Here is a 26,234-nt window from a genome sequence, read left to right as displayed (position 1 = left end):
TGATCTTTGAGGTCCCTTCCAATCCTAACCATTCTATGATTCTATGACTTACTTTCAAAGGTCCATATGCTCCACAGAAGCTATATCATCAACAAGCACCACTGTGTTGGTGTGAAATATCCAAGTTATTAAACAAGTTGGTGTGAAGAATGTAAATATAAGGGAAACCAAGCCATGAGTAGTTGGTGTTAAATGACAAACAGGATAAAAAAAATATTAAAAATATGCAAGCTTAAGGAGAAGCATATTCAAAAATCATTTAAATGCAGAACTGCAAAAAATTTCAGCAGCCTTCATATCCTTCAGGTTGAAGGTTGAAAAACTAAGTTTAGCTGAGACAGGATTTGTAACTTACACAATGAATCTGATTCCAACACGTTTCTACAGACCTACTTGACGTGATGCTACTAAATAGAGCACTGGAAAATAGAGCACTGGAAAACTTTCACTGGAACAAACTAGAAAATCTGTGAGGGCAGCTGTTACACAGCATTACTTCACACAAATCATGTTGTAGAATTAGTTGTTCAAAACTACAGTGAAAGCATTGAATAATGAGCTGCAACAGTAACTTACTTATTGCCACTGGACCGCTTTCACTTTCCTCATCTTCTTGATCAGATGCATCAGATCTAATACTTTGAGGAACTCCATTACCATCATACATTTCTGAGTCCTGGACTGGATTAACAGTTTCAGTCTCATCCTTGTCCTAGGAAAACAAATCATATTGTGCAATTTCATCTTTGTTTATCTAAAGATTAAGTTATGGTTCCTGCATCAAGGAGTCACCTTTGTTTCTCAAAATCAAAAATCTACAGACTAAAACCTAATGTTTAAGAAGTCCTTAAGGCCTTGAAATAAATACTACAAAGCTACTCCTGAAACAGAGCATCAGAATCTACTATAAGAGATCATGCACTTTTCAGACACAGCTATCAAGGACATCGTAACTGAGTGTTTCATTACCTGAAAAGGTTCACACCGATCAGCATGTTAGCTTAACAAAAGATTTCTTTAAATTAGATTTGTCACTATCACAAGGAAGGAGGACACGCTTACATTATTACCAGCTAATGACTTCCCTGCCTTTCCTAAATGACCTCTAGTAAAAATAAGTAATATTCCTAACTGCTGCTTCTCATTTCGTTGGCAATAGTGATGCAGCAGTTTCTCTACTGAATGATTTGGTAACTACCTTGAGTGAGAGAATTCTGCTTAGTCTATACAAACCCAAAGTAAACATCTGAGTTTGTCTCCAAATCTTGAAAGGACTCTTCTACACTACAGCAACCACAAGAAGTGATATACAGATTCTAAGTTTCACTTAGAGTGAAAGCAGTGTGACAGAAGCTCTGAGACCTAGAAGAAAGCACTGACTCTATGCCCATATCTGCCTATATATACGCCTATGCCCATTTAGGAAAGCATTCAACATTTGACTTAGTACATTACCTCTATCTTTCCCTTGACTGGCAAAAAGCTGAACATTCCAGCAGAAAAGACAAAGCTTCATATACAACTCCTCTCCTCAAATACAATGATTTTTTTAGTGGCTTTCAAAATAAACCTAGAGAGGTGAGAAATTTTGGGCCCTAATGTTTAATAGTCAGAGCACACACAGACTGTGACTCTGAAGACCTCAAGTACCATTTGTCCCAATTGAGAACATCTGCCTTCTCTTTAAGAAGGAAAGTAAAACAACTTCTTCGAATAATTAAAAAATAAAATGTTAATTGCTAAAAATAATTAAAAAACATCCCTATTTACTGTTCTTGTTATTTAATTCTTCAAGGAATAAATACATTCTCGACGCTCTGAGCTGAGAATAAAGGCAACTGCCCCAGACCAAATCCCACAGCAAACATCTTCAGAACAGGTCTTTTCTTTTTTAACTATAGAAAATTAATACTAAAAGGAAAAAACAAGATCCTACCCTAAAGCTGCTCAGCAAGTATCACAAATTATTCCATTTCAGTTGTGTAGCATTCAACATAAACTTCACTCTTTTTAGACTTTCAAACTGTCAGTCCTAAAGCAAAGCTCATTCTACATTAAGGTCACCAACAATAAATAGAAAAGCATCTTAAATACTATCTTTTTGATCTGAGTGCACTTCTTGAAAGGTAACAAGGTAATGTTTTGTAAGAAATGCATCAAACAGCCTTTACGCTGGTAATGGCTCTGCAGTAGAAACAGGAATAAAACCAAGAACAACCCAGAAACTGATATCCAAGTCATGTTTACTGAATGCACATAATACCAACAAAGACACATTGATGAAGACAGATTTTTTTTTTTTGGTAGTCATTTTCCAGACTGTCAACTCAAATTAAGAAAGGGAAGATATAATTTACTTTGTTACTTTAGTAAAGTAAATCACTGAAAATAAAAGAAAGGAGATAAACCCCATGACGTTTAATGGATTTATAAACACTAGTAAATGGGCTGCCCACAGATACTGGATTTATATGACAGAAAAAAGTAAGACTAAGTGATCTGTGAAATTATCTGAGGAATAAAGACAGTTGAGAAGTATAAACATACTTTGTCCTCATCGACATCTTCAGCAGATGAACAAACATCCACCTGGAGACCTTTTTTTGCCTAGAAGAAACACAAACTGCCTTCAATTCTAAACTGAAATAACTTTGAAATACTGAGCCAAACTAAGGCTTCATGAAAGCCTGGCTAAAATGCCAATTATACCAAGAATTGGTACCTCAGAATGGCAGTAAGCCACAGGGCCTTCTGTACTACAAGTGATGTTTACGCAGATGTCTTCAAAATTTTAGAGTTGCAAAATATTACAAAAAAGTGTGCTAGCCCTTTTTATTTAAGCAATTATCTTTACAGGGGCTAATTCTCCAGTCTGTGGTTAAATCACATTTAACACATAGAATTAGATATACCAGCTCCGGTCAAGACAGAGCACTGTGTTTTTCAGCATGGAATCTAAAGCCAGTCAGCTTACTGGACTCAAGACAGCCACAAAATTGAGCAAGATGAGATGTGTCTGCATCAGGATTCCAGACCTGAAAGCTGTGAGATACAAAGATAACTGCAGGTCTGCATGAAGTAACCAGAACCTACCAATTCTGGTTCATCTCTGGTTCTGCCGAATCTGAACTGCTGCCACAGCAACGAGGCAAACATTGACTTTAATCCTAAATTCTGTCTTCAAGGAGAGGAGAAGAAACACTAGATCTAAGTAGGCTCCAAACATTCTCACAGCACTGTATAAACCAATCCTTTATGTAACAAAGGCCCAATGAGCAAGCTTCAGATAAAATAGGAAGTCATGTCCAAATCCTTCAGGATTCAGAGTGTTTCTCTGGCCTTTTTACAAGGCACTCCACAGTCTCTCTCACACTAGCCACATTACTGGTTTATCCAAGTTGAACTATCTTGAGATGTAGCTGATGATATGCTTAAAACTACTTCCAGAACTTTGACAGATTCACAAAATATCTTCTGTCGGTATTTTAAAATAAGAATGTGTTAAGGGTTTGTTTTGATATTTGTGTTCCTAAAAGAAAGCTGAAAGGACACTGAAGTCATAACTATACTATACAAGAACAAACATTGAGAGAGATGCCTGACCAATTTAAGTATATTAATGTGATCTGGTTTACTGTCTGTTTTGTAAACAGTTATGTAACTAAAAAAAGAAAGCTAGGTTCCTGAAATCTGCAATACTAAAATTAAAGACGTTGCATCACCATTTTTTTTAATCATGTAAATGGCACAAACACCAATCAAAACTTGCTTTGTTAGAGCAGAATGTGTACTACAGTCTCAAAAACTTCTGAAAAGTTTCTATATATTTTACACTCCAAGTCTAGAAAGTGATACTTCCTATATATGCCAACAAACCAGCTATTTGATGACTTCATAGGACTTACTCAAGTTAGGTAAAGATGGTGTCTAACTAAGCTACTGCAAAGAAAACTGTAGGCATAACGGGAAAGATGATGAACTGGGACTCCATCTGTCAAAATATTTAGCTCAGAGTTAAATTTCTTCATACTAGCTAGTATGAGGCTATGTTTTGGACCTGTAATGGAAACAGCACTGATAGCACAGAGATGTTTCCATTACTGCTGAGCAGTGCTTACACGCAGTCAAGGCCTTTTCTGCTCCTCACCTCACCCCACCAGCACATAGGCTGGGGGTGCACACTAAGCTGGGAGGGGACACAGCTAGGACAGCTGACCCCAAGTGACCAAAGGGATATTCCACACCATATAATGTCATGCCCAGCAATAAAAGCTGGAGGAGGAAGAAGAAAGGGGGGACCTTTCAGAGTTACGGCATCTGTCTTCTCAAGTAACCATCACACATGATGGAGACCTGCTTACCAGGAGACGGCTACCTGCCTGCCGATGGAAAGTAGGGAGTGAATTCCTTGTTTTGCTTTGCCTCCACACACAACTTTTGCTTTAAAACCGTCTTCATCTCCACCCATGAGTTTTCTCACTTTTACCCTTCCAATTCTCTTCCCTGTTCTACCAGGGGAGAGTGAGCGAGCAGCTGTGTGGGGCTGAGCTCCTGGCTGGGGTTAAACCACAAAAACTACTGAATGTCCCCAGAAGATAACACTGACTATTCATTCCTATGTGCATATATAGCCATTAAAATACATTTCCTCTGAATTACCAACAACAGAGTCTACACAATTAGGTATCTGTAACAGACACTCATCTATAATACAGGACATCTCCCTTACTGAGGAAAACTAGTTCATACTTCTGTACAAGCAACACTGACTATACAGCCCTAATTTGTAGAAAAAAAACATATACACAATGTATGAACTAAGGTAATCATGGTAGTTTAGGAAATACAGATATTTAAGAAACTCAGAAAAGCTACATTTTAAAAAAAATGTAATAAAACAAACCTCTTTAGCATAAGACTGTATCACTTCAGTAGTTTCTGTTTTTCTTTTACACCTTTGCTTTACGGAAATGCTGCTGTTGTCCAAGTCTTGCATGAGTTTAAAAAAGGCTAATTCATTAAACAACACTTCAGAGATCTCCACAAGAAGATCCTCCCCACAATCTTTTAATTTTCTACCAGCAAATTTTGCCAGTGAATCCTGTGAAGAGAAATAATTCTTCAGATTTTGAAACAGGTTTTTAAACTTCAAAGATTAAGTATTTTTCATATTCCTAATAACTTAAGATTAGTTTGGTATATAATACCTCGTACTTTTTAAAAAATATGGTTTGCTATCTTAAACTGATTTTAAGTAGAATCTCTAGTCACATTAACACAGAATTTACCAAGTTATTGATTTAAACTCTAAGAAAAAAAAAAAAGAAAAAGAGAAAAGCAGCCTATTGATTTTCAGAAATTTACACAAAATGTCCACGTAGAGCATCACCAGAGCTCTCTGAAGACAACCACAGGTAAGAGATACACCTCACACTATCTGGCAGTGATAGAAAAGAAGTTCTGCGCATGGTAAAGCTTTAATTTTAAAGTAACAACGTAATACCTCATTGCTCTATCAAAGCTGAAGGAGAACAGCTGCTATGTTATTTAAATTGTAAAATACAACTTCAGGGAAGCTGGTTTACCTGTTGCTCACTATCTAAGTTTCAACAAAAACAAACAAAAAACAATACAAAAACACTGCAAAACAATACTGAAAAGCTACTAACCTGAAGTATACTGCCCAGCTGCTTATGAAAGAACTTCACAAATTCTTTACTTTCATCATTTTGTTGTGTAAGAGTCAAGACCATACGTCTTACTGATGTCAGTAATTGAGAAGAGCATATTTCATCCATGTGTTCCTAAACAGATATCACAGAATGAGCTATCATCTGTGCACGGAAGGAACAGTGCTCCATGAACAGGTCCTAACCCATCTCACAAAATAAACTAATTGGAACACAGTTATATCGTATTTCATTAATGACTGATTGGCCATGACACACAAAGCTTTATTTCACTTTCCCAATACATTAGCACATGCCATCTTTTAACATTTGGACAAACTAAGAATCTTCATAGTTGTGGTTGTGTACTCAAGTGTATTAAAGCTTATGTTAAGATATCTACTGTTGTAAGCTTCCTTAAAGTTGCAAACAAAAGAAGTCTTCAGGCACTGAGACCGTGGCATGTCAGTAATACGCACAGTTTCTAAAACTGGTATCAACCAAGTACCTTATTAAACAAACCTAAGCTTACATACTGTGCATACTATAAAAGGGAACAGGGAGATTACTTCAGGATCTTACAACTCAATTTCTCTGCTCTTTAATCTTTCAAATAATGAACTGTGACTATTCCTCCTTCTTTAAAGCAGCACATTTCTCTTTTGTATTCACACAAGTTTACAAACTCTCAACAATTTTAAAGATATTTGTAAACAGGAGAAAATGCTAAAAATCACAGAGCTATTCTTAAAAAATATCTCAAGTTACATCATATGTAACAATCTCAAATAAAATTATCTTCGTTCTCTTTGCTAAAAGGCAGTTAGTATTTCAGAAGTGAATTCTCAAACATTTCTGTCTAATTTGGTCAGTCCAAAGAAAAAAATCTCTGTTCTTCTTGATGTCAAGTCCACCAGCCCTATGCAATCTAGAAATCTTACCATTTCCTTCTCCTATTAATAACTCCACAGAATCATTCTGTTGGAGTATTTAATCCTTACTTCATCTTCAGCAAGGTCTGCATCTTAGCAACAGCTGGCAATAAATGTGTTAAGATGCAAGTTATCCATTTTAAATAATGTTCCTCTATGCAATTATGCAGGTCCTTTTCCTATTCTCCTAATTCACACATTACTGAAAAAAGTTCTTACCTTCAGAAAAGGAATAACCTCTTTCATAATCGCTTTAATCTGCCGGTCAAGCTGCTGAGTATCTATACGAGGACATGGAACAGCAGAAACTTCACTTGACTGCGGCACAGGAAGACTTTCACCGGTAGTTGGACCTCGTTAAAAAAAAACCCACACATTTAAGTCATTCAACACTACTATTAAAGAAATGCCAATTTCAAAAACTTTTTTTTTTTTTAAATAATCATATTTACTAAAGTATGTAAAGATCCTTTGAAACTTTGCTAGGTTTTCAATATAAATGAAGAGGAAAGCAAATCATCCAATTAAATGATTCTTGAGACTCAGAATAATTACTTTCTAAAACTAAGCAAAATATGTATATATGTGCATACCTTCTAATTTAGCAGCAGAAGCACCCTGAAAATTACTAGAGCAGCCCTCAGAGTCAAGGGTACTTTCAGCTTCAATTTTCATACGCTCATATTCCCTCATCCTAGCCAAAGCTTGATCTAAGTGAATCACTGTGTTGCCTATATTTAGAATAAAAACACCTTTTAATCTAAATAAAATGTTTTCAATCGATAGACAAGTAAACAATGATAAAAATTAATTCAAAGCCACAAGTTTTGAACTCTACATGTAACTGTAGTTGAGTTCTAACACTATCACACACTTCGATCAACTCAGTGTTTCACAAGTGGCTAATTTCTTTAAGTGTTGTTTTACAAAACGTGGGATTACACACTAAAAATAAAAAAAATAGGATAATATTTAAGAATAGACAATTGCAGGTATTTTAAGGAGGGAGGGAGGAACACCTACAACACTGTAGATCGCATCATTCTTACCAAGGTCATCAGTGGCAAAGGGTTCAAAATTTGAAGATGTAGACATAGTACTCCCATTGTCTGCATCATTTTGTTCACAATCTTGACATGCTTCTGTAGAAAAGTTCTTGCCAAAAGTCTCCTAAAAAACACCAAAGAGCTGGATACAATGCAGGAATGCACTGTCCTGTCACAGATATGTCAACAAGCCAGCAATTCTTTTCAGCCACATGCTGTGGCATCAAGATCTGTTGCCAGTCTGCTTGACTGGGGGAACAACCTTACTTTCAGGTTATAAATCCATCAGGTCATTTTATCATGTTTTTTTCAAATACTTCAATTATAAAATATATAAGAAACTGTACAGAGGAATCAGTGATTTCTTAAATACAAAAAAGCTCAAATTCCCTGGGAATCTTGTGATCAGTACTTGCCCTGACCTTACTCACAGGAAGATTTTAGCTCTTTTTGAATATCAGTTTCCAATTAATGCCCCTCTCCATGTTCTATTCCTCCCTGACACATCACTCATTTCCAGTATCAAGAATATGACCATGTTTAATCACTTTTGCATTAAGATTCTCTTGCATCTTTGTTTAGAAAAGTCTGTGTAAGTTGATATGAATTGTAGAAAAAAATCAATCACTAATATGAATTATTTCCGTACATAAGCATGCATGTAAGTTGAAAAGATAGGAAGAGCTGGCAGTAAACTAGCTTCTGAACTTGAAAACTTACATCGTCTGTAGAAGCAAGGCTTTCACTGGGAGTGAGTTCAGAATTTGATGCTATCCATGTTGCAGAATTCAGTGATTTGGGGCATTTCCCTTTTTCGTTGTTCTCAGATAAGTGTCTGGTCACTATATCCTGGAAAAGATAATAAATCTTTACTGTAATAAAGGATCTAAGATTTGTTTGATTCACACACAAGATCAAAAATTGTGTGCATACCTGCAAAGCATACAGAGCCCTTTGCCTCAGGTAATCTGTATTTAGCAGCTGAAGCTCATGGAAAAGTTCAATAAGGAAGTGGGGACGAGATTCATTTTGAGAAATAAGTGTTGCCACTTCAGAATAAATTGTGTCTCGCAAAGCTTCAAACATAGAAAGATCACTACCAGTTTCTGTAGGAAGAAAGCAGAACTTGTTAAGTCCTTGACATGCACCCAGTTGAAAGAGAACTGCCTATTAGGTAAGCAAGCTACAGGTACACAAATTATCTCTCAGTCATTGTAGATTCCATTATATAGCTGCTTTCTTAAAACTTACTCATTTCCTGAAGGGCAACAAAAATTTAAACATTCTGAAATAATACTTTATGCAATCCTTTATATACAAAATAAAATATAAAGCACTCATAGGAATAATTTTCTTTACAATTCTGAACAATACCTTTAGAAAGCATTCTTCATTAAAGAAAATATTGCACACAAAATATTGCTTTCAGAATAGGTATTCAACACTGAAAACGGAGTTTTAAGATATTTTAAACAAAATAGCCAAAGGTCTCAAGCTTATATAAGACAAGCAGTCCACACTTTTGCAACACAAGCAACAACATGAAGAAAGCTCTAGACTGAATTCAAGAAAGTCACTCCCTCCCACACAAACATAAATCCTAAATTCTCACACATGCCTAACATCACTTCTGAGGCTCACTCACATAAAACCTCTTACCCTTAAGCCCAATCACAAGTGTATGAGAAGACAATATGTTCCCTAATAAGTCTCCCATTCCTTTGAAAATTAAGGATTATCCTTGCATCAGAAGACTTATTACATACATATTTTGGCAAGCGTTGAATGGAAAAAAGTTAAATTTGGAAAACTCAGCGTAGTTTAACAGATGCGTATATGTTAGTATTCAAGTTAATGAAGTTATTAGCAATACAGCAAGTGTTACTGTGCAATTTGATTAACTGCAAATAGTTTACCAGTATTTTTTAAGCATAGAGGCAAGCTTTTTGAGCCTTTAATAAGTCACTAGAAATTGCTTCCCTTCACCCTTAATAAAACCTAATATCAGCTTTTAAACACACTAAAAATGCCTACTGAAATTAGTTTTCTGTTGTAGTATCTACCTCCGTATTTTCCTCTTGTAATTGTGACTAACAAAGAACATGATAAACACATTCTTCATAGTGATAACTCAAAGTTGTTTGTTTATATCGTTGCATTTCATGCAAATTACAAGTAACTTCTCTTGCCTTGTTTATAGAGAAGATGCTGCAATAGTACTGATTTTGACCATCTGCTAAACAGTCTGAGTTATACGACCAAAGCTAAGGGGGAAAAAAATCAAAACCAAACGTAATAGGACATTGTTGAAGCTAAGCAGTGAATGCATTACCTGGCGCTTCAATGCATGCATTTCTGTTAGACTGCTGCAGAATTCTCCTAGCATGCGCTGTAGGAAAGTGGGGATAGACAGTGATAAACACAAAAATGTGCACCAGAAATAAAGACAGGGTCTATACAAAATAGCAGGAAGAAAACTGCTTAGTCATCCAAACCACATCAAAGCTGCTTATTGTGAAAACTTGGCTGGTAAAAGTTTACTACATATACCAATAAACAGCTCTTAGTGTGGACACAGCTACATTGACAAAGCTGTACATCGTGCTACAATGACTAAAATTTCTGCATCTTTCAAACAAAACAAAGGTACTGGCAGAACCTAAAAAGACACAGAAGAGAACACTTTTATGATCTAGATGCAAGAAAAGCAGTGCAGATGGCAAAAATGTAAGGGTTTATGTGATGTTACAAGATTAAATTTGGATGGTATTTGACAGAGCTCCTTTAAGCATGAACAGAAAGAAAACAAGTATGCAGTACAGGATGTAGTTTAAACACTAAACAGCTTCATCTGTTGTGCAGTTACTTTCCATAAAAACACCAACAAATGGGTGAGTTTTTGGTTGGCTAGGTTTTTGTTTTACAGTAATAGGTTTGTTTCTTATTTATTTTAATCAAGTACCTAATCTCCAGAAAACACTCAAAAGCAATCAATACCCAATTTTTTTTACACTTTTATGATTACAGCATTCTTAGAAATTAAAAAGCAAAATCCAGACGCTAAATATACAGTATTGTGTTCTTGATATAATACACTGCTTTTAAATATAGTGTATGGAGGTCTTTCACTCAGAGAAGTTTGCAAAATAATTACTGACATTCAGAAAAGAATACCTGAAGACATTTCTGTAGATCTACTGTATTTAATTATTTTTTCCAATTGTTCCCGATTCCTTTTGCTGAACACCTTTGCATGAACAATCTCTTCAGAGTGTCTGCTTTTATTGCTCTTGCAGGGTTCACACACACTAGAAGCACTTGCACTTTCATAACCTTATGGGATAGAATGAAAAGAAAGAAACAAAAAAAAAAATACAAAATGTTTTATTAAAAATTTCTTTGAGGGCAATCTCAAAGATACAAAACATCAATGACGTTTCCCAGCCAAAAATTTTCCTCTACACACTGAAGCCATTACAGTAGCACTAAATCCTCTGTGACTGCAACAGTACTACACATGCTAGTAGTACTCTCTCCATTCTCATTCAGTATTTAGTGAAGCAGATCTTTCAGCAAGTCATCCAGTTTGAACACGAAGACATAATGAAGAGGAAGACTATTCTGGTGGCTTATTCCAAATCTTAGCGTTTCTGCATCCGCTGTCCATTCAAACCATGATGTCCTAATCAATTATGCTTTTTATTTACTGAAATACTGAAAAACCTTATGTAGTTACATTATGTAAAATTAATTCCTATTTAAAAAAAACTTAGTTTCATTGTTATAGGTACCATTTATGGAGTAAATTCTCTGGAATGTAACAGTAACAATCCAATCTGAGTTTGCCATCATATCTAAGATTACAACCTACCAGTATTTTTAATTCTGCCTTTTAGCTGAGAAGAACTCTTCCTCTTATTCTTTGATTTTGGTGTTTTATCTTTTGATGCCAAGCTTGCTTGTGCTGATGCTTTTCTAGATTTAAACGTCTTTGTCACAGTAGTTGGGTCTACTGGATCAGGCATGCTACTAAAACTCTCCAACGACTCTTCATCAAACTCTCTTCTCCTGCTCATACCAGACTGATTTTTATGACTGGAAGCAATGTTTTGTACTGAAACTGCAAAACCTGCTTTCAGCTGAGACTGATCATCTTTTTTCACTTCCTGGCTATCATTAAGCCAAGTTGATCTTTTTTCCATTTCCTCCTCAGGTTGTCTATGACTCCTTCTGTCAGAAAGAAACACCACAATATATCATAACCTCAGATAGAAAATATCAAATCTCTCAGATAGAAACACCATGTATTACCAGGCAAATAGCTTTATCTATAACGTTACTTAGTCATCAACTGAACACTGAAAAAAAAAATATTCAGTGAGAACTCTTCCAAATGGAAAGTGGAAGACATTGGAAGAAACTCATTTATCACTGATTTCAATCTGAATATACTTACAGAGCTATTGCTATGCTCCAATAGTATTATAGGACAAAGCATTTCTTAAAACATTCATTACCATCTACTGTAGCACAAAACCCAAACATTCACTGAAATTATATCCTCTAGTTATTCAAACAGCTCAGTTTCAAAAAACATGGAAATGAAATATTCCTCCACTTACAAGAAGTATCACAAAACCATTCCAATACTATATTTAATCTTAAAACATTCACAAAATGATACCTTAGTTCATATACAGAAAAGAACACTGAAAAAAGTTAAAAAAAAAATAAACTGGAAGCTGCAAAAGTAAAGTTCATCTTGTAATCCTGTTACAATAAATCCCCTAAAAGAATGATGAATTCCCACAAGCCCCAGAAAAGGGAGGAGAGAGGGAGAGAAAAGATTAAAGGAGAGTTGCACTGTGACATTAAATACCTTTGTTTTTCTGCTCCATTAGAGGAACTGCTTTCAAAAGGTTTGGGGAATGCCATATACTCAGTTTTCCCAGAAGCATTATGATCTAGAGGATGTTGTTGCTGTTGCTCGCTACTGCGTGGGGAAATATTGTGTGCAAAATCTCCAAAACCAGAAGGGAACACGGGATTATAGTTAATACCTACAAAGTAAATAAAAAAGTCAGAAGATACTACCTCATTTATCTGAGAGATAAAAGTCACATTGGAGCTATATTGTGTGGAAACATAAAATTATGAAGCAAAAATACAGTGGAGAAGTAAGCAAAAACTGTTTTCATCCTTAAAGTACTGCAATAATTAGAATTTATCTTAAATGCAGGTTTTGAACATTACTGGATACTACACACGCTACTACAGTCCCATCAGTGGAGAGAAGGGACTTCAAGAAACCCTAATCAAGAGCTCCTACAAGTGAAGGTAAAAATGACATCAATTCCAAAAAAGGCAGAGTTCTGTCTGCATGAAGACTTTATCAATGCTTCAACTACCTAACTGACAAAAAAATTCCAATGGTACAAGTATTCATAGGGCCAAAGAAGTCATAAATTCATAACACTCATTGCAAATTCAAAATCTTTATAGTAGTGGCAATTGAACGTAACTACTCTTCCATGCAGGTTCTGTGTAATTTAAAACACATCCTTAACAGGAAACAGACTTTACAATCTGAAAGCTACAGTCTAGGCCTATGCGTATTTCCTGGTTTCATGAAAAAGCTGAAATACATTATTAAGGCAGCTTTAACAACTTTATAATCATACAGTAAAATAACTACTTTTTTTTTTTTTTCCATTTCAAATTCTACAGTAAAAGTAGATTTGGTAATGAGATTAGGAACACTGTATCCAAGTCAACAGATACTCTATACCTCTGATAGGAACAAAAAAATCTGTAACACTCCATTTACAGTCATGTAAAAGCTTCAAATATTGCTTTTCAAATGTTGGATGAAGAACATTTAAAATGTTAAACTTTATGGAGTGGGTATTTTCGAGTATAACCAACTTTTTCTTAAGAAAGTCTTGTTTTTCATACTGAAGTCAAAATATACAAGGGTTTATTGCTAAAGATTAACAAACTTCTGCTAGGATAATACGGACTTACTCAAGTACTGTTTAAGACCATTTCAAATATAACAGAATAGTCAGAGTTTCAGCAAGTTCACATTAAGATTTCAATTAAATAAAGCAACAGAATTTTTTTAAATTCATATTACTTTTCACACCTGTAGTAATGCTCACCTGGAGCAAAGGAAGAAAAATTTGTTAAACCTGGTACATTAAACAGGTTCACAGGTTGTGGAGGAAAGTTGAATGGACAGAAAAGAGGAGATGGAGGTGGTGCTGCACTACTGGCTCTCTCCATTCTTGATGGCTTCTCTTGACACTGTTGCTCTTCATGCTGACGCATAAGATCAGTTAACATTTGTTTCAACCTTGAAAACAAGAGAAAATAAGCACTTTGGGAAAAAAAAGAATGCTAAGGGCAAGCTGTACATACATACTCCAGTAATTTGAGATTCATACTATTTCACCTACCCCATGTAATGTATGTAAAGAACTGCTCCATTTAGCTAGAAAAAGAAAAACCTCAAGAAAAAAAATAAATTTGTATTTAATCCTGAGCAACAGACAGGAACAGTTTTAAAGTCAACTGCTCTATAGCAGTGGTCGTGTTTACAGAAGTTAAACATCCTTGCAAGAACGACAAAAATTGACTAGATACTAAAAAAAAATAGGCAGGTTGAAAAGGAATCTTAAACAGAAAAAAAAACAAAGATACAAAATATTTGCAGAAGTGCCATTAAAACTACTTTAAAATATTACATAAGAGGCCAGTAACTATATACCACTTGCCAAATACAAAACAGAGATGAAGAGCTTGAACTTTCATATAACTTAAAATGACTATTACATCTTTTTTTAAAAAAAATCATTCTTCAGAAGGTAAAAGTAGTACAACCAAATGGAGTATAAATAAGTATAAATTCTGACTGACAACACTAACAGAGGACAAAAAGTTTTACCACCATCTTTCCATAACCATTAGAATCCAGAATCTTGCCAGATAGTCTAGCAAAGACTACAGATATAAAAGCACATTCAAGGAAAGCAAATTTAAACAAAAAAAGCCAAATAAAGCTATCACAACAGATTACTGGAAGAGATGCCAACTTGTGGTTCTCTTCACTAAAGATTACTCTAAAAGAACCATCCCAAAGGCATTAAAGCAGTGGCGAAAAAAACAACCAAAAATGCTGTACATAATTTCAAAAGCTTTTTATCAACTCAACAGTCTCATATTTAACAATTATCTATAATCTTGTATTCACATAACCATGTTCTCTGTTACTGAAGCATTTCAGATTCCAGAAACACTAATACAGCCAACAAACCTTTGGACGTTATTCTGCTGCCAAGTTAGCTGAGTGTAACACTGGTTTAACTGATGCATAATAAGATGTACTTGTGAAGATGCAACATTGTTTGGCATCATACTGTAAGGGCCTGTAAGCAAGGTCTGCAGAAGACAAGAGAGGGTCTGTGGAAATAAAATACATGACAGTAGCCACATTACCAAAACCTGAAGTTATTGCTGGAAAGATTTTGAGGGGAAAAAAAAGGACAAAGCAAGAACAGCGAAGTAACTGCTCTTCATATCTACCTGCTGATCCTGCATCAAAGTTTGACAAATGTTGACACTAAATTCATGCTGTTTCTTCAACTGATTGATCTGCTCTTGCCATTGTTCCTTTTCTTCCACATATGAAAGTTCGGACATCCACCGAAGGTTTTCCTGACGTCGCATACTTAAGTTTTGCTGTTGCCTGGCCTTAGACAATGGACGGTAATTCCCATCTGCTGAAAGAGGACGGCAATTTTTCCACCTGGGTAGGGAAAAAAAAGGAAGAATGAGGACAGAAGCTGACATTTCAAAGAACTACTTCTAATAGTATTTCCATTATTCAAATGATGTTTCAGTTGTACACCAACAACTCACTTGGCACAGGTGATTTCAGTGTGCCAGCTAATCACCCAGGCAATTTTGTCAATCCAGCGTTATCCTAAACAAATGAAAAGTAACAGCCAGCCAACTGACGATCACTGTCAAAAAAGAATGGCTAAGGATGTTTCTGGATCTTGTTTTTAGTATTGTTCATTACTGATATATAATACGTACTTAGATGAAAATAGGAGCCACCAACATAGCACATGAGAAATCAAGAGGCCCAGTTCCTGACTAGAAGGCCACTATCTACTAAAATTATTTTGGTATCAAAAACAGAAGAAATCAATTTAAGAGATATACATTACTTCGAACATGGCCTTTTCACTTAGTCATGCAAAGCTTATTAAGGAAATCGATCAGGTAAGCAAGAGTTAAAAATAGTCATGTTAATTAAAAAAATTAGTAAGAAGTAGTTTTCAAAACTGCAAAAGTCAACAATTTGGAAGAAAAATTTCAGAGTTAGTTTAATTCTCTATATTACTTTTTTTGAAGAGACCGATCAATATCATGGCAAAAATTTCACACAGGTTATCTTTTAAGCTGATTAAAGTGACATGGGAACGTAAGGAGCTACTGCAAAACAACTGGAGAGCTCAATGGCAGCCATTTAATATGGCTGAAAATGGGAAAAATAATCAAATTCATTACACACATTGCAGCTACACAGACTCAGACAAGGGAGCGCCACTGCACACAGCTTCCTCGCAAGTAGAAAGAAACTTCACCTTGCTGTAAGAGGATGCCTTGTAGTTAACGCAACGCTTCTTCCACCCCTTTCAAATATACTCTGACAAGCATCAGATCAACAAGTAACGCCACTAACCTATCCTTGTTTTCTTTAACAAAATATGTGTTTTCTGGTATGTTGTTATTGGGATAAACTGAGAAACTGTCATTCAAACTTGACGCATCTTCTTCCTCTTCTTCTGCCTGACCAACTCCATCAGAGAGATAACCGTCTTCATCTCCATCCTCTTCATCTAGCGCACACTGGGTAGAACCTCCCCAGGTAGCCACTGTCCTAGTGAATGTAATAGAAAAAAGAAAAAAAAGTAAAAAAAGAAGGAAAATATTAAAAAAGGGGGTATTTGGTAAGGGAGGAGTACTTTTTTTTTAGTTTATGACAAATTATTGAAATAATCTGTTGACAATTACAAGTCTCTTTATCTTCAATTAATCAAGCTGCACCACATGTAATTCAAACATTATCTCGCCAATGCAAAAATCAAACTAGTATTCTTCTGATACTGGGATAGTTAAATAAAACTACTCAATGTTTTGCAAAATCATTACTTTACTATTGTTATAAATGGTGTAGAGATGAAGGAAAACTACTCTGAGCATTTGGTATTTTCCACACATTCTCTTCTCCTTAGCTGATTTTTCACCATTTATGTAGCAGGGTAGACTAAATGTGCGGGGAAGACCCATAAAACTGACAAGTTGCCAAGTAACTGTCACTTTACAAGTCAAGAAATTAATTTACCCCTCTGTTACATCATCACATTCAGTGCTCAGATGAACACAAGAAACTGCCCCAAGACTGACACCTCACTAAACAGAAGCGTCCACTGACTAACACAGAGCAACTCGTGTTCTTACTTTTCAGTCCTGCTCTGCTGTGGAGTGCGCGGAGCTTCTGATCCTTCACTTTTAACAGATGCAGCAACAGCTGATATTGTTTCTGCGAGCTCTCTCCTCCTCTCGTGTTCAGCCATTAAAGCTTCAAGTTGCTTTCTTCTCTGTCGCAATTCTTCTCTTAAAATCTCATGTCTTCTCATCTCAGACCATAACTGTTTGCAGTAAAATGGACGACATCAGTATATAAACAAAATAAATACAATCTAAAGCACATTAAAATTTCAATATTTGATACTACACTGATACCTTTTTGTTCAGGCACTGATATTATACTGCAACTGAAGTTACAGTACAGAAAGCTACGAAATACATCCCGTATTTACTATTTATCCTAAATACTGCAAAATCTAAGAAGGTAATTAAACATTATAGGACAGATTTTTTTTCTCAAGAAAAATAGTGCCTATTTAACTCAAAACTGTTTTTATCACATAATTTATGCATTGTTGGCTCTTTAAGTAGCATGACAGACTATTACCCTCCGGAGCAATCTGAAAAATGTGCCAAGTACTTCCTTCATAAGTAGGAGACACAACAAAAATTTTCTGCGACCTGCAGAAACTTCAAGCCACAGTGTATGTTTGAACAAAACTTAAGGAAGCCACGATTTACAAAGAGCACATAAAGGGAAAGGTACAGGTAGAAAGATGTCTTTATCTACCTTAAATTAGATACAGTGAAAGCACAAACGGCAAGATACTTTTACCAACATGTAAATAGCATACCATAATAGCATGACATACAAAACCAATTGTGTAAGTGAACTAGAGCTGAAAACATAGACTTAAGAGACGTCCAAGTAACAGTGCACTCAAGCTTGAAAGCGACTGAACTAGTTGGTGGTGCTGGAGCTAAGAAATTTTCCAACAAAAATCCATACATATTTTGATAATTAATAAGCCACTGTTTGTAGAGCGTTAGCAATTACATCAGCACATTCATTTTAGAGACAGTTTCTTTTTAGAAGAAAGAATTTAGACCTTTTATTTAGTGAAAAGAGACAAATTGTCCTATAATGCTTATTTTGAAGATGTCAAAGTTCTGAAATTCTCTTCTTCGAGAAGGAAAATTTGGCTTTTAATGACACCAGTACAGGCATTGCCCAATCAGCCTCACCTAAACTTTTAAAGGAAAATTTACAAAAACGCTGATGCAACTGACAAAGAAAGTCTATTAAAAAAAGTATTTTTTTCAGATATTTGTTTCTGATGCCGTGTCTAGTCAGGGAACACTTTTCATCACATATGCCTCCACCCCTACAAACACCAGCATAGTTTTCAGAAAGACTAAATGATACCCAGATCATTATTTAAGACATGAATTTTTGGGGAAAGGGGAAGGAAGATGTGTAGAAGATAAACTACATTTCAAATATTGACATCGTTTTCTTCATGGATGACTTGCCTGTGGTATACACTATGAAATGTTCACAGTAGAAATTCAAAATTAATTCAACTTCCACACTAATATTTGGCAACAACTGCTGTATCTGAGGAAGATCTCTTGCCTGTTCTGGTCAGTATTTACTTCTTTCCAGAAATGAAACAAAGAAGCTACATACACTTTGTTAAAAGGGTACTACTCCATTCCCTATGCCAAGTACTTAAAAACGTGTCCAAGCTACTTGGATTTTTTTTTTCATTTTTAAACCTTTTTTAAGTCACAGAATGTCAATACCTCATTGCCTCCTGCTACAGATTCATCAAATTCAAGTAAAGGCTTGCCAGCTGCGTTACACTCATTCATGGCTGGAGTTGAGGTTGCTGGTGAAGTGTGCCTGTTTGCTGGGCAGTTACCCAGGCCAGCTGACAACTGAAAGAGAAAGCAAAATGGCAATCTAGAGTAGAGTAGCTTTCTAAAATTTACCTGCTGTTAAAACCCAGCACAGTTCTGGCTTTATGAGATAGGAGAAGTAGAATTCAGTGAAAGGGAATTTTTGAATCAAGGCTAAATACTTATTTCAGAACTTAACCAGGAATCAACAAAACTTATTTTTATGTAATATAGTATCATATAATGCTGTAGATGCACAGTATCGATAATTTACTGCTCACTTCTCTGAAGATGAACTTTTTTCTATGAATATGAGAAACAGTAGAGCACTGTGCAGCTAAGTTTGAATACAACAAAGTGTTGACTATTCTTACAAGATATGTGTTTCAAAATACCAGACTCTGCAAACGACTGCTAAGAGGAGTGAAGATGAAGTGACTAGCATGTACGGACAGATAAATTTCAGGCTAAAAATAAGACAGAAGATTCTTTATCTTTGAAGACTTTACAACAAGGCTTTTGAGGACATACTGCAATGAAATTAGAGCTTGATACAGCAAACACTGAGCAAGAACCTACAGTGCAATGAGATAACCACAGCTCTTCCCTAGGCTTAGAAGTCCAGCTGCTTACAGTATACAAACATTACCGTTTTTAAGTTTTCTCCAACTTTTATAGTGAAAAATGGTGTGAAAGATATTTCATACTTTGTTGCTCAACAGCTTAAGAAAGCAAATAAATACATTCTACCTACTTGTAAGTCAGGACAAGCTTTCTGTAACACTTGAATTTTTTCTTGAATTTCAATCAGTTTTCTTCTTTCTTCTTGCAACTGCTTAAGCTCCCGTTGCTGCTGCTGAAGTTTAGCTTCATAAAACTTCTCTCTGTGTAAATAAGTTATCTGCATATTACTTGGCAAGAAGTTGCCTAAAGTATGATTCTACCATCCTTTGACAAAGGCATACCTTGCTTTTTCATTCAGTCCTACATCTTTTTGTAACTTGTTGGTACTAGCTCGGACATTGTTTGGTTGTTGCTTTGTCTCTTCCATCTCACCCAAAAACAAGTCACCAATATTAGATGCACTTGCAATTGTTGCTTGAGGTTCTGGATCATCATCCTGAGAGGATGTCAGAAAGGCAGTTAGGCTATACTCAAGCTGCTATACAAAATGTAACAAGTTTAGTTGGCCAAACTAATTTTTCAAAACTGAACAGTCTAAATAGCTTTATCTTTAGTTCAGACCATGAACTGCGAAGTCATCATCTTCATGGCATCATGACTAAGATAAATTAAGCTAATGAGAGAATTTAAAGTTACAAAGTTCACACTATTGAAATTTCCACTATAATGCAAGATAACTTGTCTCATTCTGGAAGCATAAACCACTTGAATTGTATTTCATGCCTACGACTGAGTGGATAGAAACACAAAGGCATGTCAAGAAACAAAGTGGGAGACGAAAAGAGTAATAACAGGAAACTGAGGTGACCAAGACTGCTTAATTACTGTAGTTGTGAAGTTAAGTATTACTCTTAAGAGCTTAAAACAAAAAGACTACTCTCGAAAGTAAAATATTTTAGAAACAGTCTTCTACATGGTTCTCTATTCCACTTTTCTTGTTTTCTTTCCGTATTTTCAGTTCTCAACTTAATTGAAAATATTAAAGCTGTAGCCACTGCTTCTTTTGTTTTCCAACACTATCGTTCTTAACAGAGAACCCACTGAACAGGAGAGATCACCATCAGTGACCAAGTACGACTCAGCTACAGACCTACAGTACCATTACTGAGCACATACAGGTACAAGCCTTGTAAATATGAAGATAAGATTGAAGACATGCCACTAATTAGGTTATTTACGAAGGAAGCTGCTGTATCATCTCTAATTCTGATTTGTACCACTGTACAGTTAACATTTCTACGCTGATAAAACAAGCCTGATCCAGATGCTTAGGAATTTCTGATAGCAGTACAATCTTGCAGTAAGTGCTTATACTGTTGCTACTGTAAAATGTATGTTCTAATTGAGATTGATTTTAGAGTTCTCACATAGAGCCTTTACATTTGTGATACACTTATGTGTACTCAGTATGCAGATATTACATTAGATGGTGCTCAAACGTGAGCATTCTGTAAGGATGTTAGATTAATGAAAATGTTTTTAATAAACATAACTAAATTATCATGAGATATTCTAAATTAGAAACACTGTCAATTCGTAGCTTACCCTCAAGATTCTAAAAAAAACAAGAAACCAGAAACACACACCACCCCCGCCCCCAAAACACCCCAACTGGGAACATGTTGCAACATCTGAAGATTTTAATCTATAATAAGTAATTTTTCCTCACTGATTGAATGATGTTACAAAGCGTAGGATTCAAAAACTAAAACTGATGAATATTCATTATAAGCTTAAAAATTTACATGAGTATTATTTTAAAAAATATTAGACTTCTTGGTTCATATTTTGTAATCCAGTGCTAATGTTAAGTATTAAGGCCATTATTCTGTTAGGTTAGCATCCCTCAAGAAAATTCCAGCTTTGAACTTCAGGAAGTATCACCCCGACTTCAGAAAAATCAAAAAGTCTCTTTTTCCCAGCCTAAAAATGAGCATTTTAAATGTTACACTGAGAGAGTGTTTTTCCGTATCAGAAGTTATGTATTACATGAAACAGTGAATGGTACATTTTTGTGCACAGATTTATGTTCATAAAATACCTGCACCATAGCAGCAAGGTTTTGTAACTGTCTAAGTTTCTGTTTGGCAGCTATAAGCCTATTGATCTGCTCAAACTCCGCGTCTCCCACAGCATCACCCAGGCTGCTTCTGTGACTAGATATGGAATCTTCGCTAGCTCTATCTTCTTCCACTTCATCATCTTCCCCCTGGGGCAGGTCGGTATCTTTGTCATCCTCCCTATTATGACAGTCTGGAGGTGGGAGAGGAGGAAACAAATCAGTACCAGTGACACATTATTGAACTTTTCAAGTTCACTATAATTACTGGACAATAGAAAAAGATCAACTTAATGTTAGAAGACTCTTGAACATTTTGCTCATCAAACAAGGTTCTCTCAAATTCTGTCCAGCTATTGGAATTACTTGCATTACGACTTAAAATTATTAGAAGATTTTAGAACATACCTAGAGTAGAAGACATTTTTAGAGTCCTTATATTAGCAGCAGATCGGTTATTTATTTCACAGTTTGTATTAAGATGTCTTCCATCTCTGTTATTAGTTCCACACTGTACATTTGAATTGCTATTTATTTCACTCCAACTACTGATTCCTTGAGGGTTTCTAGGGTAAAAAGTGTTACTCATGTTAACTTTTTAAGAATCAATATCAGTGAAATTTTACTTCAGTCATTTTATTAACTGGCTTTTATAGGAATGTGTCCTGATCCTTTTTAAAAATAAATAAAAAAATCAGCCCTGTATAAAATCAGTCCAGACATTTGAAATTTCTCAATATCCATCTCTTCAATATTTTTTTTTTTTAAGCAATCAGAAGCAGCTATGAATTATTGCTTGCTATATCTACAACAATTCAAGAAGCATTCAAGGTATACATCTATATTATAAAAGCTTTACAATTCATAGCTAAATTAGCATTCATTTCTGCACAGTGAAGATCCTTGATGCACACAGTTGCCCTGTTAAGACTATAGCTCTAAATGCCTCTCTAAACTGAAGTTTATTTTTATTCCAATTCTTTGGTATAGGCCAGTTAACCTTCTAGTGGAATTCCATACCCATAGTTCAGTGCTTAAACCCAAAGGAGTCACATTCCTTTCCGGAATTTGAGAGAGAGAATTTAAGGTCTCTTACAGTGATTTACTAAATGTCCAATCTAATCTACATTTGCTATATAACTAAGTTACCAACGGTTATCTTATTATTAATTGTCTCTATAAGAAAGCTACTGGAAAGCAAAAATTTTGGAAAGTTAATGTAACCACAGAATTAAGTTACTTCTGGTTGACTGAAATAATATATTGCTTCAGGAAACCCGTAGCAACTTAGTTACAAAGATTTAGGATGACAAAAAAATATGACAACCTAATATTTGTAACAGGCTGTGGATTCCCACGTTCAGAATCACTTTCTGATTCTTCTGTTTCTTCCTCTTCCTTAGTGTTTTCGTTCACAGCATCTGTCATCATATCAGATGTCTGCTCATAGTAGTGAACTAACTCACGTAACTCATTCAGCCTCTTACGAACTTCATTTAGCTTCCTGAGGAGAAAAAAAACAATATGCTATGTGCTTTGTCATAATTAATCAAATTTATGTAGAGTTGAAAAGTGTGTATACATATATAAAAAAAATTTACAGTTCTTAAAGTTTACTGCCATTTTTCCTAGGTGTAGGAACCTTCTGCTTGAAGCTCTGAACTCATTTAACTAAGTGGTCTGTAATACTAAATTAAGTAGATTAAAATATGACATGATTTCTTAACATAGAACTTACTAAAAAATTAACACTCAAAATCACTAAAATACATTATGAAAAAAATTAAAGAACTTTTACTGAAGCTTTTCTGTCGGATTTAGATTGTCATCCTCTTCACTCTCATTCTGAGAAACCAGGGAATCAGGAGGATAGGGAGCAGATGCCAGGCTATTTGATTCGCCATTGACAACAGTTACTACGCCTACAGGACCAGAAGCAGCTGAAGTTGTACTTCTTTGATCAATACTCCTTTGAGGAGAACCTGAAGCAGGAAAAACTACAGAAAAGAAATATAGTTCATGAGAACGACTTGCAAAAAGGAACCCACTTAACTGAATTATATTAAAATGTAACTACAAAAAACATTACCAAACTACAAAACAGCAGTTAATAACTTCTTTTCTTAGAAGAACAAAAACTTTTGTCTTAAGTTTCATGGCATGCGATGCCAATAGGCAGAGATTAATAACTAGCTTTTGTAAACAAGACTTCAGTCAGTTCCTTTTAGATTTATCGAACTTCAGAAGTGGAAGATTTTATGCTGTGAATCTGCCCAAAGAGTTCTTTTAAGGATTTATTTACAGCTGAATTGGTTTTTTTTTAAATTTAACATTTCAACATGATAAAAAGAAAAATCCTATCTTTTTTTTCCCCTCTGCTACACTCTTTGTCCATATACTGTAGAACATAGATTTGATGTTTGCATTTTCCAACTACATGAAATCATATCCAAATATGTTCATATTAACATATTATACATTATATTCATACATTAAATACATGTAGAAAGACAGGAGTTTAGTAATGCAACTATTAAATCAGTCTGCCCTTCTCCAGGAGCATGCTTTCAGTGTCTCATTTCTTAATGTTAACTAGAATATGCTGTGATCACCCCTTAGAAGTTTCCAGCTATAGGACAAACTTCACCAGTACAAACGTACAAATTTCCAGAAACAGAAAGCGAGAGCAGCAAGTAGGCCCACATCAAGATTTTAAGGAGAAGAAAAAGGCACCTAAGGAACAGGCTGAAACTTGTCTATTTAGACAGCTAAGTTCCTCTGGTGTGGTCTATGATTGAAGTTTCCGAGACTAGTGCATGAGAAATTCATAGATTTCATAAATTTCATAGATTTCTAGGTTGGAAAAGACCTTAGAGACCATCAAGTCCAACCGTCCCTAATCCCCATTAAACCATATCGCTAAGTAGATTATCCACCCTATTCTTAAACACATCCAGGGATGGGGACTCAACCACCTCCCTGGGCAGCCTATTCCAGTGGCTGACAACCCTTTCAGAGAAGAAATACTTCCTAACATCCAACCTGAATCTCTCCTGACTAAGCTTATACCCATTTCCTCTTGTTCTATCACCCAACACTAATGTAAAGAGCCCTTCCCCTACCTCCCCACCATCCCTTCTCAAGTATTTGTAGGCTGTAATCAGGTCTCCCCTCAGCCTCCTCTTCTCCAGGCTAAACAGCCCCAACTCCCTCAGCCGCTCCTCATAAGTTTTATTTTCCAGCCCCTTCACCAGTTTAGTCGCCCTTCTCTGGACTCGCTCCAGGAGCTCAACATCTCTCTTAAAGCGAGGCGCCCAAAACTGGACACAATATTCCAGGTGCGGCCTCACCAGTGCCGAGTACAGGGGCAGGATCACTTCCCTATTCCTGCTGGTTACACTAGTCTTGATACACGCCAGTATCCCATTGGCCTTTTTGGCCACCTGGGCACACTGCTGGCTCATATCAAGCCGGTAGTCAACCAACACCCCCAGGTCCTTCTCCACCAGGCAGCTCTCCAGCCACTCTTCCCCGAGCCTATAGCGATGCTTGGGGTTTTTATACCCCAAGTGAAGGACTCTGCACTTGGCCTTATTAAAGCTCATGCCATTGGCCTCAGCCCAACGATCCAGTCTGTTCAAATCCCTCTGAAGGGCCTCCCTACCCTCGAGCAGATCGACACAGTCTCCCAGCTTGGTGTCGTCCGCAAATTTACTGAGGGTACATTCAATCCCCTCATCCAGGTCATTGATAAAGATGTTAAACAGAACTGGACCCAGCACTGAGCCCTGGGGAACCCCACTGGTGACCGGCCTCCAGCCGGATTTAGCCCCATTTACCACCACTCTTTGGGCCCGGCCATCCAGCCAGTTTTTAACCCAAAGGAGGGTGTGCCTATCCAGGCCAGCAGTTATCAGTTTCTCAACCAGAACACTATGAGAACCTGTATCAAAGGCTTTACTGAGGTCAAGGAAAACTACATCCACAGCCCTTCCCTTGTCAACCAGGCGGGTCACCCTGTCATAGAAGGTGATCAGGTTTGATTGGCAAGACCTGCCTTTCATAAACCCATGTTGACTGGGCCTGATCACCCGGTTAACTTCTTTTTACAGTGGACAAGCAAACCCCGTAATGCTGTAGAGCTACTAACATCTAAAGTGCCAAGTACATACAGATATACTGTGATAAAAATACAGAAAGTTCAGGTTCATATGGTACACTCCACAAGTCAGAAGTGTCACAGAACAAGCCTTGAAGAAAACATATCTCAACATCACGTCCTCACACTGGTGAGCTCTGATAATGTTATAAACCAAAGCGCTACTAGCAAAAACACTCATCATCATTACTTGTAGAGCTCTCCGTTAAGCCAGAAACTTACACAGCATTAAAAAATATTTACGTAATATTGCCCAGCACAGCTTTATCACTTGCATTTCATTAACCAGTTGCAAGCTGAAATACCACATTACGAACATGCGCATTAAAAAAGTTCTGTTCT

The 26,234-nt window shown here is 36.1% G+C and overlaps 1 protein-coding gene across 4 annotated transcripts in view; it reads right to left on the bottom strand.

Moving 5' to 3' along the window:
* The window catches only part of PCM1 (pericentriolar material 1), a 46,853-nt gene that overhangs the window by 6,387 nt on the left and 14,232 nt on the right, over positions 1 to 26,234 (bottom strand). For 2 of the 4 annotated variants that reach the window (XM_086612429.1, XM_086612431.1), the window contains 24 exons: positions 23,532 to 23,730; positions 23,061 to 23,237; positions 22,142 to 22,299; positions 21,716 to 21,927; positions 19,956 to 20,110; positions 19,745 to 19,874; positions 18,895 to 19,029; positions 17,179 to 17,369; positions 16,400 to 16,597; positions 15,232 to 15,454; positions 14,963 to 15,108; positions 13,809 to 14,002; positions 12,527 to 12,707; positions 11,519 to 11,877; positions 10,822 to 10,980; positions 9,980 to 10,036; positions 8,581 to 8,753; positions 8,368 to 8,496; positions 7,651 to 7,771; positions 6,821 to 6,954; positions 5,670 to 5,804; positions 4,904 to 5,101; positions 2,548 to 2,607; positions 577 to 712 (listed from right to left, as the gene is read on the bottom strand). In XM_086612429.1, the coding sequence (XP_086468555.1) occupies positions 577 to 712; positions 2,548 to 2,607; positions 4,904 to 5,101; positions 5,670 to 5,804; positions 6,821 to 6,954; positions 7,651 to 7,771; positions 8,368 to 8,496; positions 8,581 to 8,753; positions 9,980 to 10,036; positions 10,822 to 10,980; positions 11,519 to 11,877; positions 12,527 to 12,707; positions 13,809 to 14,002; positions 14,963 to 15,108; positions 15,232 to 15,454; positions 16,400 to 16,597; positions 17,179 to 17,369; positions 18,895 to 19,029; positions 19,745 to 19,874; positions 19,956 to 20,110; positions 21,716 to 21,927; positions 22,142 to 22,299; positions 23,061 to 23,237; positions 23,532 to 23,730 (3,960 nt within the window). Of the gene's footprint in view, positions 1 to 576; positions 713 to 2,547; positions 2,608 to 4,903; positions 5,102 to 5,669; positions 5,805 to 6,820; positions 6,955 to 7,194; positions 7,333 to 7,650; positions 7,772 to 8,367; positions 8,497 to 8,580; positions 8,754 to 9,979; positions 10,037 to 10,821; positions 10,981 to 11,518; positions 11,878 to 12,526; positions 12,708 to 13,808; positions 14,003 to 14,962; positions 15,109 to 15,231; positions 15,455 to 16,399; positions 16,598 to 17,178; positions 17,370 to 18,894; positions 19,030 to 19,744; positions 19,875 to 19,955; positions 20,111 to 21,715; positions 21,928 to 22,141; positions 22,300 to 23,060; positions 23,238 to 23,531; positions 23,731 to 26,234 lie in introns of all 4 variants that reach the window. The other 2 variants (XM_086612428.1, XM_086612430.1) reach the window with 2 other exon arrangements.

The sequence above is a fragment of the Tauraco erythrolophus genome, chromosome 5 (assembly GCF_009769465.1).
Source record: "Tauraco erythrolophus isolate bTauEry1 chromosome 5, bTauEry1.pri, whole genome shotgun sequence".
Classification (NCBI taxonomy): domain Eukaryota; kingdom Metazoa; phylum Chordata; class Aves; order Musophagiformes; family Musophagidae; genus Tauraco; species Tauraco erythrolophus.
Note: the sequence above shows the minus strand (reverse complement) of the source record. Positions and strands in the feature narration are given on the sequence as shown.